This window comes from Triturus cristatus, chromosome 4_2, assembly GCF_964204655.1.
Source record: "Triturus cristatus chromosome 4_2, aTriCri1.1, whole genome shotgun sequence".
NCBI lineage: Eukaryota > Metazoa > Chordata > Amphibia > Caudata > Salamandridae > Triturus > Triturus cristatus.
The window spans coordinates 961,454,162-961,474,586 of NC_140586.1; the positions used below are offsets into that span (position 1 = coordinate 961,454,162).

At 41.9% G+C, this 20,425-nt stretch overlaps 1 protein-coding gene across 1 annotated transcript in view; it reads right to left on the reverse strand.

Annotated features, from left to right (window-relative positions):
- Positions 1-481: 481 nt before the first annotated feature.
- Positions 482-20,425, reverse strand: part of LOC146839133 (uncharacterized) — a 37,630-nt gene continuing 17,686 nt past the window's right edge. The window contains exons 2-5 of the mRNA XM_085603152.1: positions 13,976-14,047; positions 12,573-12,626; positions 8,289-11,443; positions 482-8,205 (exon numbers count right to left, since the gene is read on the reverse strand). Of these exons, the coding sequence (XP_085459278.1) occupies positions 8,136-8,205; positions 8,289-10,330 (2,112 nt within the window). The 5' untranslated portion in view covers positions 10,331-11,443; positions 12,573-12,626; positions 13,976-14,047 and the 3' untranslated portion in view covers positions 482-8,135. The remainder of the gene's footprint in view (positions 8,206-8,288; positions 11,444-12,572; positions 12,627-13,975; positions 14,048-20,425) is intronic.

The following is a 20,425-nucleotide window of genomic DNA, read 5'->3' on the forward strand; positions in this document are numbered from 1 at the left end:
AACATATTATTGATTGTGTGAAGTCCAGGATGATTACACCTGGAGAACAAGAGTTTTATTGATTTACAGGTGTGTTAGATACCATATACCTACAGGCTTGAGTTACCTCCACAGTGTTCAAATGAGGCTAATGTATTAGTGTCTTTTCTTTTCAGATCTCCCTCCCTGCTGTTCCCATCCTTTCCTTCCCCCGCTTGACCATCCCGCTCTCCTGTGCTTTAACAGCATTCAGGGTTGGGGCTGTCGAGAGGTGGACCCCCTTTGGCATCGATCCGCTCCCGAGGAATCTTTGAGGCAACACCCAGAACCCCTATCCGACTAGCATCAGTGTCTCATTCGTTCTCCGTATCATCTCGAAGCTACCAATGATTAGACAACCCAGAACAAGCGACTTAGAGTACTCTCAGGAATGGTGGGAATCAGAAACACCTTTTCGTTATTATTCTCATATCAGTCCACAACAAGAGTAATCAGAGACACATTATAGTTTAAAATGTTTATTTTTAACTACGTGCCCTAAGATGCAGTACTTTGGCTAACATAAGCAGACAAATGATTAAAAATAAAACCATCAGCATTGTTACAATACCAAATAAAATGAAGGGAGAAATCATGTTATATATGATAGTGGATTATAGTCACCCTCCCTTCATAACAAAGCTAGTATTATTAAACTAATAGAAGGTCTCTAGGTTTGAATGGGGAACCCCATACCGTAAAGATCAGCATAGGTGAATCACATCACAGGATCAGCTCTGCTCTGTGTCTGGAAAAAGTTTTCTCCAAAATGTCTGAATCATGCATGCAAAATGCAATATTAAAGGCACTTGAGTTTCAGATATTTGCAGCTGTGTGCGTGTTATGTATAGAGTGTGGGTCGATCAACATGAATTCAAAAGCATACATTGTTATTTGACCCTGACGGCTTCTGCACACAGTGTTCAGTCCAAGGTCACGGTGCACGTCTAGGGATGTGAACAACAGACCTTTCTCTTGTGAAGAAAAAGCAAGCAAGCAGATTTTCTTATAATAACAGCTACCTGCAGTGTCGTGTGCAAAAGCAGCAAAAGTGGCAAGATGGCGTTTTAAATCTAAGACACTTATGCTAACATAGCAATGTGTGTACCTGGAACTCCGTCTCCACTACAAGGCCATATCACTGTATGCTGATGATGCATTTGTGTACCTCAGGAACGTGCAGCCGTATCTACCGCAGGTGATGGAGGTTCTAGATGATTTTGGTAGGGCTTCTGGACTGAGGCTAAATTGGACCAAATCCAGCTTATATCCCATGCGCAAACTCACAACTTAGAACAGGAAGTGCAGCCCCAATTAGCACGGGGTGGCACCATGACATCTTCAGGTATTTAGCGGTGAACTTACCACACCGGTGAAGAACTTATACAGGGCAACTTAGGTGATGTCCAATGTTTGCAGCTCCCTGTCGTTTTGGGGCTCGCTGCCACTATCGACCCATGGGTAGAGTGGAGTTGCAAAAATGCTGTTAATACATTTATACTGCTTCTTGACCCACCCCCCCACTTTACTCGCCCCGGCGCTTCTTCAGGAAATTGAACTCTGTTTCTTTTCTTTTGGACTTAATCTGGGGAGCGGGTCACAAGAGAGTCGCGCTTCGCAAACTATACTCTACCTTGGAAAGGGATGGAGGGATGTACATATAAAAGACTAATAAAGAACTACAAACTACTGTGTGACTTGGAAGCCTATTATTTCTCAATACAGCCCTTGTTTGTGATCTGGTTACAGTTCTCACATTATCATCCGCACTAGAAGAAATGGGAGCCTGGGGTGTCTGATCATAGATACTCATTTACATACAAAGGGGGGTGAAAGCCTGCTCACAAAGCACAACACAACTTGTTTATGTAAAAGTTTATACATTGCACAGGGAGTGTGATTCAGGTAACAGTGTGAGTGTTGTATGACAGGAGCGGGCAGTCTTAGTTGCTGAGACATGAATGTCTGAAGGGTGCATCTTTAGCTCTTTCAACTGTTTGAGAGTGTGGCAGTCTCAAATTCGGGGGGCACAGATACCAACAGCTTCCCTCATAATCTTTGCTTTTTGCATCTACAGTTGGTGCAGATGCCACCTAAGAGAGTAACCTTTCCAGCTAGGCAGTGTGCTTTCTGGAGTCAGCCTGCTTTGATTTTCCCAAACTTTGGTCAGCAAAGGTAAATGTGTCTTCAACTAAAGTGTTCTTAGGTCGCTTTTGGTAACGTGGCTTGAGCAGTATGGCCTAAGGCACGCTCGAAGGTAAAGCAAAATAGTGGAAGTCACAAATTTCAATACAGTTTATTAAAAATAGACAAGGAACTTTAAGATTTAAACCAAGTTTAGATAAAAAAGAATATGTAATAATTATTCAGAAGCAAAATCTAAAGGAGGGCTGTGATTAAAGGATTATTAATTAGCAAAAACACCTGTCAAAACCAAACAAAAAGGTAAATGAATAAAATAAAAGCTGTTCCACTGAATCAATCAGGAAGTCACATACAAAACTGTATCTGACTTCGCTAGCTATGCTCGAGGAGACAAAGGTAAGTTTAGTCTCTGGAGATGATCAGCAATTGAATTTGATGCGAGGTTTTTAGCTGAATCAGTCGTAGAAGGTGATGAGCTGCACAGAAGTGGCTTGAAGTACAAAATTTCCGCAGAGTAGAGTTTGGTCATCAATTTGAACCTGAATCTACGGCCATCAAAATCTAGGAAACTTTAGGCAGTTACACACAGCTGCGATCATCCCATTCACTCTAATAAAAGCCCAAGTGCCCGCATCCACTTGAGCGTTACCACAAAAATGGAATACTCAGGTCGAGATGGATGCCTCGAGGGCTATTCACAAAGGTATCTTACACCTGTGAGTAATCTATACGTGCAAGAAAGCTCTTAGAGTAACTTTGCTACTTTTAGCTATCCACCATTACATTAAAGTTACTCAAGTGTGGACTTGCACGTCTGCACACCCTTAAATAGATGTGGAGCAAAATGTACAAATGTAACTTACTGAAGCAAAAATGAACTATGGGCGGTGCTACATAAATGCAGCACCACGCATAGCCGAGCACTGGTAATGCCTTCTAAAACTGCATTTAAATCCAAACGATTGTTACAAAATTACCTATATTTTAAAATTAATTATTTCATGATAAAATTTGTTAACCTTTTAATAAATAAAATGTTTTAACTATTAAATAAATAATTTCAATTAATTCTATCCATAACTTTTTGTAAGGCAGTTCCGCCTCTGAACAGAGTTGCGAAAGGAAATTTAGTAATTATGAGTACATAATAGAAAAAACAAGGATTTTAGTTTAGATGGGATTTTTCATACAAACCTTTGAAAAAACATGTTTCAAATAATTAAATTTCAAGTTTGTATGGTCTGACCACTATATGGTGACCTTCTCTGTTACCATTAGCTGTCCACCGAATATTTTCTCTAATTCTACAGAATCTAGACTATCTAGAAATTGGAATAATTTGGACTTTAAGAAACTTAATTCATGTCTTGAGAATTCTAGACCTTTTTCGGAAGTTACTAGTATTGACGCAGCTGATGCTGTTAAAACCTGGTTGGCACATGCTGCCGACGCTTGCATACCGCAGCGTTTGCAAAAACACAACTCTCACCACCCGCCTGCGCCCTGGTTTACAGCTGCTCTAAAAAAAGAAAAAACCATCTGCAAAAACCTCGAGCGCAAATGGCGTATAAAATATGATCTGTGTTCCAAGCAAATTTACAAAGCTGCCTTAACTAAATACCATTCCTTATGCAAAACTGCAAAAGCTGAACATGTCAATCTAACTATCCTTGAGGCACAAAATCGTCCTAAAGCACTTTTTAAGGTAGTACAAAAACTCTCGGGTGCCTTGTGTCAGCCTAAACCACCTTGTCTCGATACCGCTCAGTGCAACTCTTTGGCTGAATTTTTTATCGCCAAAATTGATACCATATATTCTGATTTTGAAAAATCTGTTCCTCCTCCTTTTCCGTCTCACTTACCAGCCTTAACTACATCTTCTGATCGAGTGACTCCAAAGGATAGGTCCTATTTCCCTGCTCAGCTGACCCCCCCACAATACCTAACCTTACGACCCCCTGTGATTCAGGGGTCCTACGAGATACCTGTCCTCCTGCTTCACAGTTGATCGATACTTGGGACCCTCTTAATATCAATACTCTCTCTGATATTATCAGTAAAATTAAATCCGGCTCTCCATTGGATCCTTTTCCCCCTCAAATATTACAAATGTTGGACAATTCGTCCCTTGAACTTATTATGGATCTTCTTAACTCCTCCCTTAGAGAAGCTATAGTACCCCCTGCATGGAAACATGCGATGATAGTGCCTTTGTTAAAAAAGGCCAATGCCGACTCTAGCATTCCATCCAACTTCCGTCCTATTTCACTTCTCCCAGTTTTCTCTAAAATCATGGAAAAGCACATCAACTCTCAACTCTCCTCCCATGTTGAGTCAAGGGGAATTCTAGTCGCCGCTCCTACACGACGGTGTTTGCTACTGCGCTGACGACTCCTGTAAACGGAATTGGAGTTACGTCCTCTACTGAGTAAGTTTACGTCAGTACTTATCCGGTTTTCTAACTGTTGGAATAATACAGATTGGACTGTTCTGAAAAACCAGTGTCTTTGAATCACTTGTCATCGTTTACGCTTGTCCACCGGCCTTTTCATAACATTTCGACAACTCCGGCAAAAATACTCTGAAAAACAGAAGGTCTTTAGTGGTGGAGATTACAGTATACTCTACTACATAGACGACATGCTAGTTTTTAAAGACTTTATATATCGGGAACTCTCTGCATTGCTGTAACTGAATATCTCTGCGCCACTCAGTTCGACAGTTTGAATCTTTGCCTTGAAGAAGCCCATGTTTGGGCGAAACGCGGTGGCTGTGGATGTGACAACATCATTGTAATAAAGAAAAAACCTGAAAAGTTTACTAGTTCTGTGTGTATTATAAAATCTGTTTAGTACCACACTGTATTAGCTAATTCACTCTTGCGTTGCCTCTCATATCTCTTGTTTATCATTATTGTCTATGGTCTTTTAAGCGGCTGGCCATTTGAGGTGGGCAACACACGTATTACTCAAAAGTGACATGTTCAGGCAGTGCATATGTGCTTAACCTAGCTGCTTACTTCTCAAATTTCGAATTCTACACCCATCCCAATCCGGTTTTAGGTCAGGTTTCTTGACGGAATCCACTTTATTGGGGGTCTCTGAAAACATACGATGCCGAGTGGATGGGGGGGAAACCGTGGCACTCATTTTGCTTGATCTGAGTGCCGCATTTGACACGGTTTCCCACCCCATTCTTATTAATGCCCTTAGATCATCTGGCATCACCGGCTCAGCCCTCAACTGGTTCGTTAGTTTTTTATCTAACCGTACTTTCCAAGTCTTCTCTTCCTCATCTGCCTCCCAAATTTATACATCGACGTACGGTGTTCCGCAAGGTTCCATCTTGAGCCCCTTGCTCTTTAATTTGTATGTCAGACCTTTGGCTACTATTGCGGAGCAAGCCGGGCTCACTATTTACTCGTACACCGATGATACCCAGGTCATTTATTCTCTTTCTACGGGTTCACATTCCTCCCCCTCTTCCCTCTGCTCAGGACTCAGTAACATCGCTGCTTGGATGCATGATAACAAACTGAAACTGAACGGGGGGAAAACAGAGCTACTTCTGTTTGGCCATAACACCACCTTATGGGGACCCTAACATTGGCCCTCTCAAATGGGCACTTTACCTATTCCATCTAAAACAGCACGCAACCTCGGCGTCATTTTCGACGACCAGTTATCTATGAAAAATCATGTGGTTAAGACTTCTTCCACTTGCATCACTATCATTAAGTGGTTGCGTAAGATCATCTGGATGCTCCCCCAGGATACTCAGAAAACCGTGGTCCAGGCCTTAATCACCTCTAGACTGGACTACGGGAACATTCTTCTCCAGGGAGCTTGTAAAGAGGTGACTCGTAAACTACAGACAGTCCAGAATATGGCAGCGCGACTGCTCTGTAAACTCCCCAATACATCCCCTAGCTCCAACTCTCTACGCACTCTGCATTGGCTCCGCATTGAAAGCCGGACAAAAGTTAAGGCCCTTTGCTTCATGTACAGAATAAATGCTGGTCTGGCCCCACCCTATCTTAACTCCTTGGTACAGCACTACTGTTCCCCCCGTACTCTGCGATCATCTAATCAGCATCTGTTCTCGGTCCCTTGAATCAAAAGATCCAGAATGGGTGGCCGCTCCTTCGCTTGGTTGGCCCCTTCACTCTGGAACTCCCTTCCTCTCCGGTTGCGAACTGAACCCTGCTACCTTAAGTTTCGTAGACAGGTAAAAAACTGGTTATTCAATATGTAACAGCCTTCCTTTCTGACTCTTCCCCTCTCATTTGGTTTCTAGCGCCGGGAAACCTACGGGTAGCTGAGCGCTTTATAAACTTAAATATAATAATAATAATAATAATAAGTTAATAGTGTTGTATCACTTTTATTTGTTATAAAATAAATTTACCTTTATATTTAACATAAAAATATTTTATTTTTTTCAAGTTTGATAAACTTATAAAATGTACCCTACATTTTTTACACAGGGTGAGCTTCACCCAAGTTGAATATATAAAAAATGGTATTCTAAATCCTAAATTAAAAGTTAAGTAATATTTTTATTATGTATTCATAATTATTAATTGTAACAAATGTAATTATACCTTATTAAAAATGAATGTTATATCAGTGTTTAAATGAAAAACCATATGTTTATTAAAATAATAAAAGGTTTTCTTTTGAGATTTTTTTGCAATTGAATTTGTATTTTTTATTTGTAACTAGTTGCAGTTCCAGTGGATGGCCATGTGTGATGTAGGATTTACTCCGGCTCTGAGCAGGAGTACATTTACGACTGTTTTAGGTACATTATGGCTGGAAAGATTTTATAAGTGGGGTTCGTAAATAGAAATGGGCATACTCCTTAGTGGGTGAGTGCCTGTCCTTCCCAAACCGCTCCCTATACTCCTCTTCACTCCTGCCTTAGCCCCTCCCCTTTATTCTTAAGTATTTCATATTTTGCAGGCACTCCCCTCTGTCACTGCCACATTTACTACTAAAAAGTATACTAACAAGTGCAGAATCTCTGCAGTCGGGGCAGACAACTCCACAAAGAAAAAGACAGGAGAGGCAGAATGAATGCACGTAGTTTGTGAATCGCATTTTCTTGTATTTTAGTTGTCCTATTGTAGTTTATGAATAGGCCTGATTATCTGTGAGACTCTCTTTGGTGTATCTGACGAAATTGTAAAGCTGGTGAAACTGTCCTCAGCAGATGGGAAGCAGGTTCCATTTGTAGCAAAAAGGACATGAAAAGAGGCCGCTAAAGTGGATCTTTGTAATACGAGGCTGTGTCCCATTGGAACAGAAGTCATTAGGAAAATCTAGGGTGGTGCCAAGAATAGTTTCCATATGGTTGGCCTCGTCTGTAGTAGTACAAAGACTAGAGAAAGATGGGGTGGTATGTTACTAAGATCAACTACCAGTCATTCCATCACCTTTAGTTTTTCTCGATGATCAGCCCTACGTGGCACAGACATGAACAGATATTGGTCCCATAGAGACCTACGACAAAGGGACTCCTGCTGCAGCTCCCTGGTGAGGCTCATTAAGGCTGGAACAGTTTGAAGTTACTTGGATTCTAGATCCTAGCGGCGTGGCCTCAAAGTTCAGGATCGAATGGACCTTGTGGGTTGGAGCCATGGATTATAAACATTCAGGAGAAAAAACACACTGAATGGAATGAGGCCACAAATAGTTACTAAGGAATGAAGTTAATTCAAGCATTTCCATCCCTCGCTGTGCGCTTTTCTCAGTAGAGTTTGCAGGACAATCAATGGATTGATGTCTTTGTGACTGCTTCATCTGAAGGTTTTGCGGTGCTGAAAGCTCCTCCTCAGGATTTACAGTGAGCACCTTTTATTCTCCCACATTGTCTCTCTCATGTAGAGAGGTTGCATTTACAACTGAAGTTTTTGTCACATTGAAAGCACGGATCATTTTCTTTTACGTTGTGGGTTCTCTCTTGTTGAATCAAACTGAATCGCCAGCTGTCGCTTCCCTGGCATTTAGAACAAGGACAAGGTTTTTTCCAGGTAAGTTCTTGCAGGTTGAGCTAGACCAGATTTCCGGCTGAAACTTTTCCAGCATTCAGAGAGCTAATAAGGTTTGTGCCCAGTGAGAGTTCTCTCATGTCTAGTGAGTGTTATTTTATGACTGAAGCTTTTCTGGCTTTCAGAACACTTATACGGTTTGAGCCGAGTATGGATTCTCTCATGTACAGTTAAACCGGATTTGTAATAGAAACTTTTTGGGCATTCAGAGCACTGATACGGTTTATGGCCAGTGTGAGTTATCTCATGTTTAATTAAACTGGATCTCTCATAGAATGTTTTCGGGCATTCAGAGCACTGATACGGTTTATGCCCAGTGTGAGTTCTTTCATGTACAGTAAGGCTGGATTTATGACTGAAGCGTTTCCAGCATTCAGAGCACTGATAAGGTTTTTGTCCAGTGTGAGTTCTCTCGTGTTTAATTAAACTGGATCTGTCATAGAATGTTTTCGGGCATTCAGAGCACTGATACGGTTTATGGCCAGTGTGGGTTCTTTCATGTGCAGTAAGGTGGGCTTTCTGACTGAAGCTTTTCCAGCATTCAGAGCACTGATAAGGTTTTTGTCCAGTGTGAGTTCTCTCGTGTTTAATTAAACTGGATCTCTCATAGAATGTTTTCGGGCATTCAGAGCACTGATACGGTTTATGCCCAGTGTGAGTTCTTTCATGTACAGTAAGGCTGGATTTATGACTGAAGCGTTTCCAGCATTCAGAGCACTGATAAGGTTTTTGCCCAGTGTGAGTTCTTTCATGTCTAGTGAGACTTTTTTTCAATCTGAACGTTTCCCGGCATTCTTTGCATTGATAAGGTTTTTGCCCCGTGTGAGTGCTCTCATGGTGAGTGAGAGCTATTTTCCGACTGAAGCTTTTCTGGCATTCAGAGCACTGATACGGTTTTAGTCCAGTGTGAGTTCTTTCATGTTGAGTGAGACCATATTTATGACTGAAGCTTTTCCAGCATTCAGAGCACTGATAAGGTTTTTGCCCAGTGTGTATGCGCTCGTGTTGAATGAGACTGGCCTTACAACTGAAGCTTTGTTGGCACTCTGAGCACTCATATGGTTTTAGTCCAGTGTGAGTTCCCTCATGACGAGCGAGACCAGATTTCTGACTGAAGCTTTTCCAGCATTCAGAGCACTGATAAGGTTTTTGCCCAGTGTGAGTTCTTTCATGTCTAGTGAGACTTTTTTTCAATCTGAACGTTTCCCGGCATTCTTTGCATTGATAAGGTTTTTGCCCCGTGTGAGTGCTCTCATGGTGAGTGAGAGCTATTTTCCGACTGAAGCTTTTCTGGCATTCTGAACACTGATACGGTCTGAGCCCAGTATGGATTTTCTCATGTACAGTTAAACCGGAATTGTGATAGAAACATTTTTGCCATTCAGAGCACTGATACAGTTTATACCCAGTGTGGGTTCTTTCATGTACAGAAAGTTTGATTTTCTGACTGAAGCTTTTATAGAATTCAGAGCACTGATAAGGTTTTTGTCCAGTGTGGGTTCTTGTGTGTATAGCGACACTTGATTTGTGACTGAAGCTTTTCCAGAATTCAGAGCACTGATACGGTTTATGCCCAGTGTGCGTCCTTTCATGTACAGTAAGGTCGGATTTTTGACTGAATCTTTTACAGCATTCTGAGCACTGATAAGGTTTTTTCCCAGTGTGAGTGCTCTCATGGCGAGTGAGAGCTATTTTCTGTCTGAAGCTTTTCTGGCATTCAGAGCACTGATAATGTTTTTGTCCAGTGTGGGTTCTTTCATGTACCGTAAGGTGGCATTTCTGACTGAAGCTTTTCCAGCATTCAGAACACTGATGAGGTTTTTGTCCAGTGTGGGTTCTTTCATGCACAGTAAGGGTGGATTTCTGACTGAAGCGTTTCCAGCATTCAGAGCACTGATAATGTTTTTGTCCAGTGTGGGTTCTTTCATGTACCGTAAGGTTGGATTTGCGACTGAAGCCTTTCTGGCATTCAGGGCACTGAAAAGGTTTTTGTCCAGTATCAGTTCTATTATATTTAGTGAGGTGGGATTGATAACTAAAGATGTTCTCCCATTCATTGCACTTATTCGAGTTGTTTGTTTCTCCAAGTTGGGTTTGTTCCTGGATACATGTCATCTTAAGACTGAATTAGATTTCTGATTGTGTACTTGTTTATGTTACAACTGAGTATTAACTTCTAAACTACACTGCAGATGCTCTTCTTAACATATGTATTTAACTAATGATAGTTTTTACCTGGAGATCATTTTCTTACCTTTAAAGGCACCTATCTCACTTGTCTTATAAACTTTCACTGAGGAGCCCTTGTATTTACTAAGAGGCCTCCCATGGATTCATTTTCTCCAAGTTATTCCCGGGTGAATTCTCTCAAGTTTAATTAGTCTCATTTAGTGATTCTAGTTTATCACATTTGATTTAGGAGTTTTAAAAGCACTGATAAGGTCTTTGGGCTTTAGTGTTTGCCTGTTCGGTATGATTGTTCATACAAGTAATGACAGATGATTAGGGCAAGCCAGGGTGGTTTATGAATTATCAATAGCATAACAATGACTCCTTTAATACTTTCTGTGCCAGTCTATACTTTTTTGTTCAGTGGTTAAGACAGGTACATGATCCACTTTGAAGTTGCAGGACACTTCGAAACTACTCGGATCAACCCAAGAGACAGAGTTGGTGGGGGAAAATCTTCCTATATTGGAAATGATAATCCAGCATCTTTGCCGAAACGACATCTGAGAAAGAGTATTTACAATTTGTTTCTTTTAAACAATCTTTTCTTTCCTCTGAAACACAGGAGACGGAGACAAAAGCTTGAGCTTGTGAACCGGGGATATTAGTCTTTTTGACGGTTCTGTCACATCACAACACATCTACGGATGCTGATCTGTTGGGGAGGGTTTGGGTCTCCAAAGCATTTCTCATAAACCATCAAACAGAATTTACAGCACTGAGTTTTCTCAAGTGCACGGCGTGGGGATCAATTGTGGCCAATATTCTCCTTAATCTCAGTTACTGACACTTGGTAAACATTTATGGTCATTTTCATTTACGGATTTGACAACTTTCACATTCACCAGTTTCTTCCGCTCCAACATCCTCACCATTCCTGCCACATAGAATGTGTTTCTTTTCTGGAGCTCGAGAATGTTTTAACTTTCCTTGAAATAATCCATTTCGTTGTGTTTCACTAAATTTAAACCTTCTTTTTTCTGTTCATGCTTCAGTCACCTGTAGAAATGGAGTCAGAGATTGTAAATGAACACAAAGAAAAATGATTTATGACCGGATAATTTGCACAAGAAAGTATTGACAAAAACAAGCTAGGAAATCAGTTGAGTAGCATTTCTGATAGTGGTGAAACAACTCTGGGACACTGTGTAGATCGGGAGCTTCGGATCACTGGAACTCAAGGACGTGAGAGCAAACGTAATTAATATTTAAGAAAGAAACACAAGTTGCACATATATTGTGGCACAGATTCTCAGAAGCAGCCAACACTATCAATTTACAAATTCTGTGGCAAAGGCTGGCATCACAATGAGATATTCGTAATACTTTTAATGAATTATCAGATGTTATTTACTTCTCTACCCACATAAACTGTTCATCTATTCATTTTCCCAGTTATTTATGAAGGTACATTTTATTGAACAATGGAATTGGCCTTGTTGCACTCAGTGCTTTAAATTAACCCTGGGCGTAGTTTGCGAAGTAGCGCTATGCGTAGCTACGCAAAGTGCACTTCGCACTACGCGAACTACGCGTAGCATTTCGCGAACTGCGTAGTACCCTGTTCACACTGCGCAAGATGCCGTTTTCATTGATTGCACAGTGCGGACAAGCATCCGGCACTGTGCAATTATTGAAAACGGCATCTTGCACAGTGCGAGCTGTAGTTTTCTGCCGCTCGAGTAGATTTTTACTCGAGCGGCAGCTTTCTCAATGCAAACTGGTAGTTTCTCATCGCGAGCGGTCGCGAGCATACGCGACCACTCGCAATGAGGAACCTGACCTCCCCGCGTTGAGAATCTCGCCGGGATGTTTATGATAACTTGATGTTGCTGATCGCGAACGAGGAAAAAGTCTCGCCGGGATGTCATTTTGCTTGCTCGTGGTCACCAACTTGACGTTGAGGACCGCGAGCAAGCAGAAAATGACCGCTGCACTATGCTACGCGTGTTTGCACTGTGCTACGTGCAATTCGTGTAGCGCAAAGCAGCGCAAACTTTGCAAACTACGCGAGCATAGCGTAGTGCTTTGCCCAGGCTTACTTTAAATGCCACCGTAGACTGAGGCTGTGTCCAGTTAGCTCAGTGGAATTCACTATTTCAAATTGTGCGGATAATATTGGACTTACTTGGTGGTCCAGAACTCATCACGCTCCTCCGACAGGACCTGGGCACTGCAACGCCTGAAAAAGAGAAAAAAACAGCACAACCTTAAAGGAAACCAAAAAGGGTCAAGAAAAGAATAACACAAAACAGAGGAAAGAGAAAAAAAGGCTATCTTCCATTCTCACCACAGGGTCCAGCACAGGAAACTCTGCAGCAGATGCTTGTAAACCCATAACTTACTTCTAACCACAGTGCCCCCAAGGTCATCACCAGGTGCAGCTCCACCGGTCGCACCACCCTAAAGCAAGCCCTGTGTCCACGCATATGTACTGTGTCTTTTGCTTTTAGTAGACAAGATAGAAAAGGATAGGAGAACGCAAAAAGATGGAAGTCAGATCCAGAGAGAAAAGATGCCGAAAGAACAGACCGAGGGAGGATAGTATTATGTGGTGTAGAGGAGGAGACAAATGTGCTAATAGTTAAGGAACTGCTGGGCAAAACTGACCTAAAAAGGAACTGAGAATGATTTGCGCAGCTCAATGCAGGGGAGAGCGTCCCCAATCGCACTCCTTGGATTTGTTCAATAAACTTTAAACCATTGGTAAATGTTTTCAAAGCGCCAATTTTTATTTATCTTCTTTTGTTCTTGTCAATTACTTTCATCATTGACCTTGATAATGTGATATTCACTATATTTTTTGTTTTTGTGCCCAATGCATTTCGGGTCTCGCCTCTTCATCAATCAGGGGCTTAATCTGAAAACATAAAGGCAGATATTCACCACAGTCTACATTCAATATAAATGTGTGGTTGGTATTCAGTTAAAAGAATGGTTTATAACTCGATCAAAGACTGGGTAAATTACTTTCAGATTAAGCCCCTGATGAAGGGCGAGGCCCGAAATGCATTGGGCACAGAAACAAAAAATATAGTGAATATCACATTATCAAGGTCAATGATGAAAGTAATTGACAAGAACAAAAGAAGATAAATAAAAATTGGCGCTTTGAAAACATTTACCAATGGTTTAAAGTTTATTGAACAAATCCAAGGAGTGCGATTGGGGACGCTCTCCCCTGCAGGGAACTGCGCAAATCATTCTCATTAACTTTGTTCCCCAAACTCAGGGGGATAACCAATCACCACCAATCACACCTATACCTTTGAGCATACAGAATAGCCAGGAGTGCGAAGGTCCTTCCTCCATTTGGATCTAAAAAGGAACTGGACTATCACTACACCCCAACATGTTCCAGGAGGAATGTGGCTCCATCAGGTGATTATCAGAAGTTTGATAACAACAAGAATAGTGCAGAGAGGGAGTCAAATGTTAAAGCTGAAGAGACAAAAAAAACAGAGATCAAGAAAGGGAATAGAGAAAGAAGAAACCGGGGAAAAGGAAACTTGGAGTTATAAGAATCCTTACCTGACAGTTATATTATTTTTTGTTCCACCAAGGGTGGCAGCCACGTTGCACTGCCTGGTCATCCCAGAATACCTTGAAAGGAAGTAAAGAAATAGTTGAGCATCAGACGACAATCACACTTCATCCCATCTTCCAAATAACCGTCCTGAACTTCCAAAACAAAAGAATCTCTTGTTCTCTGGAGGCCATTGTCAAGCAACTCTGGTTATGAATAAATACTTTTTTTGGTTCAAGAACCACGATCCCTCGCTGGAAAAGGTCTCTGTGAATATGCAGTGCACCCACAGTCTCAGAGAACAGACCCCAACAACCCAGTCCACGTCTTCATAATGCACATCTTCCCATTTTCAGCCCATGAAACTTGCAAATCAAAACAATCTGGTTCACAAAAGGCATGTTAAAGTCCTTGTACATACTTCTGTGCACCGTTCATAAATCAGTCAACCAGACTCTTAGATTCATACAAACCATGTTCTCGGAGCAACAGCAGTTCAAGCTCAAGCTGGTGCAGAGTTCGAATGCTGAGCAATGGAAGCAGCAAAGCATCAATGTGTTGGCGCTTTTTATTTATAAATTATCTAAAGGTGTAATGCAGCGGGTCAGTGTCTTGTGAGCTCTATAGGGCGGTGACCCAAGGACTAGAATTTGGAATAAATCCTTGCAAGACAAAGCTTAGAACATTGGAATGTTGAAATCTCCACTGAAGACAACGGAGCAGCAGCAGCCTCTAAAACCTGATATAGGCCCGCTGCTCTCAACATTACAATGTCCTAATACACAGCCTCTGCCTCTCTCTTTCCCCTGCCTCTCCAAAATATATGGGTTGGGCAGGAGAAGGCAGAAGATAGAGCCAGCAGCAGGGCACACAGGAGCCTCCCCCCTTCTTCCTCCCGTAGCTCGCAGTGTAACTGGCATCTCAGACGGAAGAGGGGGGATTTCAACTCAGCTCCTGCATCTCCCTGGCTCCACTGAATGATGAAAAGCAGTTTAGCTGAGCTCAGGGAGAACCAGGGGCTGACTTCAGCCTCCTTTCACAGCTATTGCTGTGAATGTTCAACAATTAACCCCCGTGGTCCTGCATGCGGCTGGTAACGGTTCAACATTCACAGCAACAACTGTGAAACAAAGGTTTTGAAGAACCAGAGGTGTTTCAACCCCCTCGGTCTCTGGGACATCTTTGTTTTATTAATTAACACATTCTGCCCTCATGGGGCAAATGTTGTAATGACCTTAAAGTCAGCCTTAGCAGGTAATTATGTCCATTAAAGGATTGCCCTCTTGGTAAAGGCCCTTGCCTTTGGAGCTACAACAAGCTATAAGGCTTTATTAAAGGTTTAAAATAATTACTGAAGGCATAAACATGGTTACTCAGTCAGAGAAATAATCATCATAATATTTTCAGGAGGATCATATACAGTTAACCTCTAAAGTATATCAAAAGCCAGAATCAGAAATTACTACATAGACAGACCAAAAAAACAAACGTGTGCTAAGAAATAAGAAAACGTTTTTCTATAATATCAAACAGCAAACTGACATAGAATCTGCTTAGTTAAAAATCAAGGAAAAGTTCTTGAGTACAAAATCAGTAAGAGGACTGACATGTAGTCTGCCTTTTGGAAAAGGGTAAAATAAAACAATTCCAGCAAATATCGCAAAACAGTACATTTTATAAGTTTTTAGACGGAGAGAACACATTATTTGTAATGTAATGTAAGTAGTTTATTGTCTAGTTAACTAAAACTTTACAATTCCTCATAAAAAGAAAAGTTATAGCAGCAAAGTCAATAGTTTGAAACTAATTAAAAATAATATGCCATAAAATATCCGTGCATTATGCTAAAAGTAATGATACAATTATAAAAATTGTAGTCCAATACAATACAAGAAGACTTAAAATTTGATAAAACGAGTACTCAGTTCTCAGTGGAGGGGTAAGTGTGCAATTGTCAGTTGCTTTGTGGGCAGCGGCAGCAGTAAATTGCTGTTGACTGTTTGCTGGAGCTTATGTCATCCGGGTGAGGGGTACCCTAGGTATATGTTGTTTGCTGTGAGGTGTCACTGGAATATCTTTTTATTGCAATGGTGAAGTGTTCAATGATCCAAGTTTCTCCCCTACCGCTTCCATAAATTGCACAAAGCGGCACGCTAGCTGAACGTCTCCACCTCAGAGGCTTGCCATCACAGCTTGTCTGCAGGTTCTTATCCCCATCCTTACAAAGACTGGCTTCAGTAACTGACAACGTTCAGCTTGTAGTTCTCTGCAGATGCATAAAAGGTGTAATACACTTTCATTGGCTCCCTCACATAAACGGCATCTTGACTGACCCGGCGATCGTTTCCAAGGGGGAAGGTGCGGCAGTGCTGGTAAAATACCCATTCGAAGATGAAGATATTTTTCTTTCTTCCTCCTGTTGAAACCTACGCCTAGGTAAGATTGCAGAGAAGACTTGACATAGCTTTGCACAACAAACCATCCGTGGTTTCTTTCTGTTAGTACCGCCTTGTCTTCTAATAGGGATAGGTTGTTCACTGTTTTGTTTACGATTTGTTTAAAACAATTGTAAGACCCTGAGACATTCCAAAGTTCCTCCAGACCCAGGCGCTCTTTTGATTCTATCAAATAGGTCATACCTGGACAGTCCCTCTTTCGATGTATTTCGTTCCATAGGTAGGAATTCAATGTTCTTGTACCAGTTCTTGGCATACGCTCCTTTGCGGGCCAAATCTTGGCTTTGTAGGCCGAATTCTAACCTTATTTGGACCGGTGAGACGTACATGGGTAGATTAAAAATCATTCTGGCTGCTCTTGAAACAGTGCTGTCTAATATGGCCGCATCTCTTCCCCTCAGGCACTCGCTCCCATAAGTAATTGCCGGAATGGGCTTCCCTTGCCAGACTTGTAAAAGTGGAGTAAGATTTGGGCCGGTGATTTTATGTTTGATAGATTTCATTGCTGCCGCAATAGAGTTGCCTCTTCTTTTGATGACATCTTTTTGTGAGTTAAGTGTGCCTCTATTGTCTATTATTACTCCTAAGTATTTGCATTGGTCAACTACTTCTATTGTTGAGTTAGCCAGGGGCCAGCGGCAGTTAGAGGTTTTCTTTCTCGGATGAATCCTCATTACCTTCATTTTGTCATAGTTGATGGTTAAACCATTGTTTGCTGAATATACTGGTTGTATCTAGTAGATGTTGAAGGCCAATGGGGGTTCGACTAACCAGAACGAGGTCGTCTGCATACAGGAGGTTGGAAAGTAGCAGCCCTCCTATTTTTGGAGCATGCGAATTACAGGTTTCCAGTTCTGATGATAGATCGGACATATACACGTTAAAAAGTGTCGGTGCCAGGACGCACCCTTGTTTGAGTCTCTTGGTTGTAGGGCTGTTTCGAGACAGGAACTTACCATCTCCTAGCTACACTTGTACCCACGTATTTGTGTGGAGAAAAATTAACTAGTTTAGGAGAGGTGATGGTATTTACTTATCCTTGAGCTTGTGCCATAATTTGCTCCTGTCGATTTTATCGAACACTTACGAGTAGTCTATAAAACACATGAATAGGGGGTGTTTTGCTGTTTTCGCTCCATCTATCATTAGGGACAGGGCAAGTATGTTCGTTGTTGTACCCATGCCCTTTCAAAAGCCCGTCTGACTTACGGGTATAATAGATTTTTCATCTGTCCAGGTAATGAGATCTTCCAGAAGTAGACCAGCATGATATTTCACCTCGACATCGATTAAAGCCACAAGCCTATAGCTGTTTGCTAAGTTCTGGGCGTAGTTGACGGAGTACCATTACACGGAATTATGCAGAATTGATCAAAAACTCTGTGCATTCCGCTCTGCAACTCCATTCCGTATCACCACAATTTATAAAACAGAAACCTCATAAATAACTCTAATATTACATGCTAAAATGCATATAATCATCTCACAAAAGTAAAAATGAAAATATAGCAAGCAGTGAGAGAGGTGATGATTTTGATGTCCTCACAAACCTAGGGAGAGAACCAAGCAGATGCCTTGAACACAAAGATCACATCATGCTGAAGGATTGGTGGTGGTCCCAGCCCCCTAGGACCACCCCAAGCACAGTTATGGGCAAAAAAATACAATCCCAACCAAAGGCCCTGCAAAGCATTATGGGACGATATTCTAGAGTGCAGTGAATAATATAGTATGCAATATCAAAACATTCAAGGGGCAGGCTCTCGGGCTCAGCTGAGAGCTAATACTATAATATTCACTAAACTCTAGAATCTTGCCCCATAATGCTAGTGTAGATGCAAGATGTGGAAAATCCGTATTAATCACTGAAGGATTTTGTTGAAATCCTGAATTTGTTGAGAATTTAGCATTTTATTCTGTATTGGGCTGTGGGGCCATCGAGACTGAAGGAATGTTCCAATTTGACTGTCTTTGATTCTACATGCTCGTCACAGAGGCCAGTTGGGCTGGGACCATTGGCTGTGACATCCCATTCTGTGCCATCTGATTCATGTTCCCATTTACAAGTTTGCTGCAAGCATGGCAAAGAGTGTGTCTTATTCTGCACACTATTAATATTTTAGGTATTTATATTGCCATGGTTAGTAAAACTGATACCTTGAGAAAAGACATTTCTGGATGCAACGCTAAAAGACAGGCAGACACAAAACCACACGCGCCCTCTTTGTCCGGTCTTTGACTTTGCTATATTGTGTAAATCTGCACAAACTTGTGTCGGTCTCATTATTTTTAATCAATTGACTTGCTTAATCCTTTGTCTTTAAATTGAATGATCAACTCTTTATACTTTTGCACAACAATCTCTGGTTATTTTGAGGCGCTTCACTCTGTGGCTCCTCAACTGGCCAGTTTACAACCAACTTTAAGTCATTCCAGAAATCTCTAGGGACAACAATTTCAAAGACCATATTCAAACCCATCCAAAGCACCTTCAAAACAGTTACAATCTTCCCCCCTCTGAGCACCACATTTCTGGCTGCTTCTAAGCTTGTGGAAATGTGTCCAGAATTTCAAAAGATCAGCTCTCGACCACGGCACATGCACATGCGCTCCTCCATGCACTTCTCAAAGGAAATTCTTTTACATCAACTGTTTCCGACTCTGAACCACATTCGTCAGCATTCCCTCTTTCTTTATTTTTCCTTTGTGATTTTCTCCCCTTCGTTGTAAATTTGTTTTTTATCTCTTCACATCATTCCAATCTCTTATTGTATTTATTAGTTCTCTCAGATGTGTTCTCAATGGTACAATTGTCACACCTCATATTGCTGAATTCACATTATGCTCTTTTGATAAATCCTCAAGTTTCTCATAACCGTAATGAGAAGCGTAATAAGCATAATGCTGTTCAAGCGGCAACCACAATCCTAGTCAGAGTAAGGGGTGCTTTCCCCCGCCAGTTATGTTGCAAGTGGATTCACTTTGTAGAGATTTGGAGACTGTAATGTCCTCTCCTTGTTGTCACCATTATGTGCATCAGTACAGTGTAGTGAACCCGATTACAAAACATCACATTGATTAAAGTCTATGAAGGATACATCACCGTTTGTGTGTATCGGGCACAGTGCACAGTGAGGACTCGAGGGAACTGCTTGGATGACTCCTGCAGTTCTGTAGAGCAGGGTACAGAATCACCCATACTACTGGTTTTTACACGCGTTGTGCCCAGGATCAATGAGCCTTGAGCTTTAGAAGCACGCGGTCCCTTTTAATGTGTAAATGTAGGTGGCGGTACCCGTTAGTGGCTGTTATCCGGCTCTACCTTGTATCTGGGCGAGGAAGCCTCATGGGGTCTGTGGAGGAAGGCGGGTCTGTTGTGATGTAATGATCAGTGGTTGAGATTAGGACCTCAACTTCCCTGGAAATGGCAGCACATCCCTTTATGCCTAATGAGGTTCATGACATTACAGGAAATAATATCACACTACAATAGACCCAGTGTGGCTACAGTCGGCGATGACATCAGGAAAACAACATGAGAAGACATAGATTAAAGACTTACAAGGACTGCCTCAATGACACTTCCTTCACCAAGGTACGCGTGTAGTGAAGTGTTGGGAGCTTCAATAGCTGCGGCGAGGCAGGAAAGGTATGATATGGTGTGGCTCACTGGTTAGAGGCGGCAGACCCGTAAGCAGAAGTCGGCCCGGGACCACGGTTTGATTCCCGCCGCTGCAGGGTCTTGGGCCAAGGTCAGCGGACTCGATAATTCTCTTGGTGCCTACTCTAACCACGGATCCCACTCAGCAACTCTGGGCAATAGCTTGCTTATCTCCACTTACGGCCCCATCAGCGCCGGGGATGCTTGTCTTCACCTTGGAGATTCCCAGTAGGGATCATCTCACAGGGAAAGCCAGGATGGGTTCCCCAGTTGCGCGCAGCGCCGGGATACTCCTGAGTAACTGCGCGCTTTACAAATGCAATATAACATAACATAAC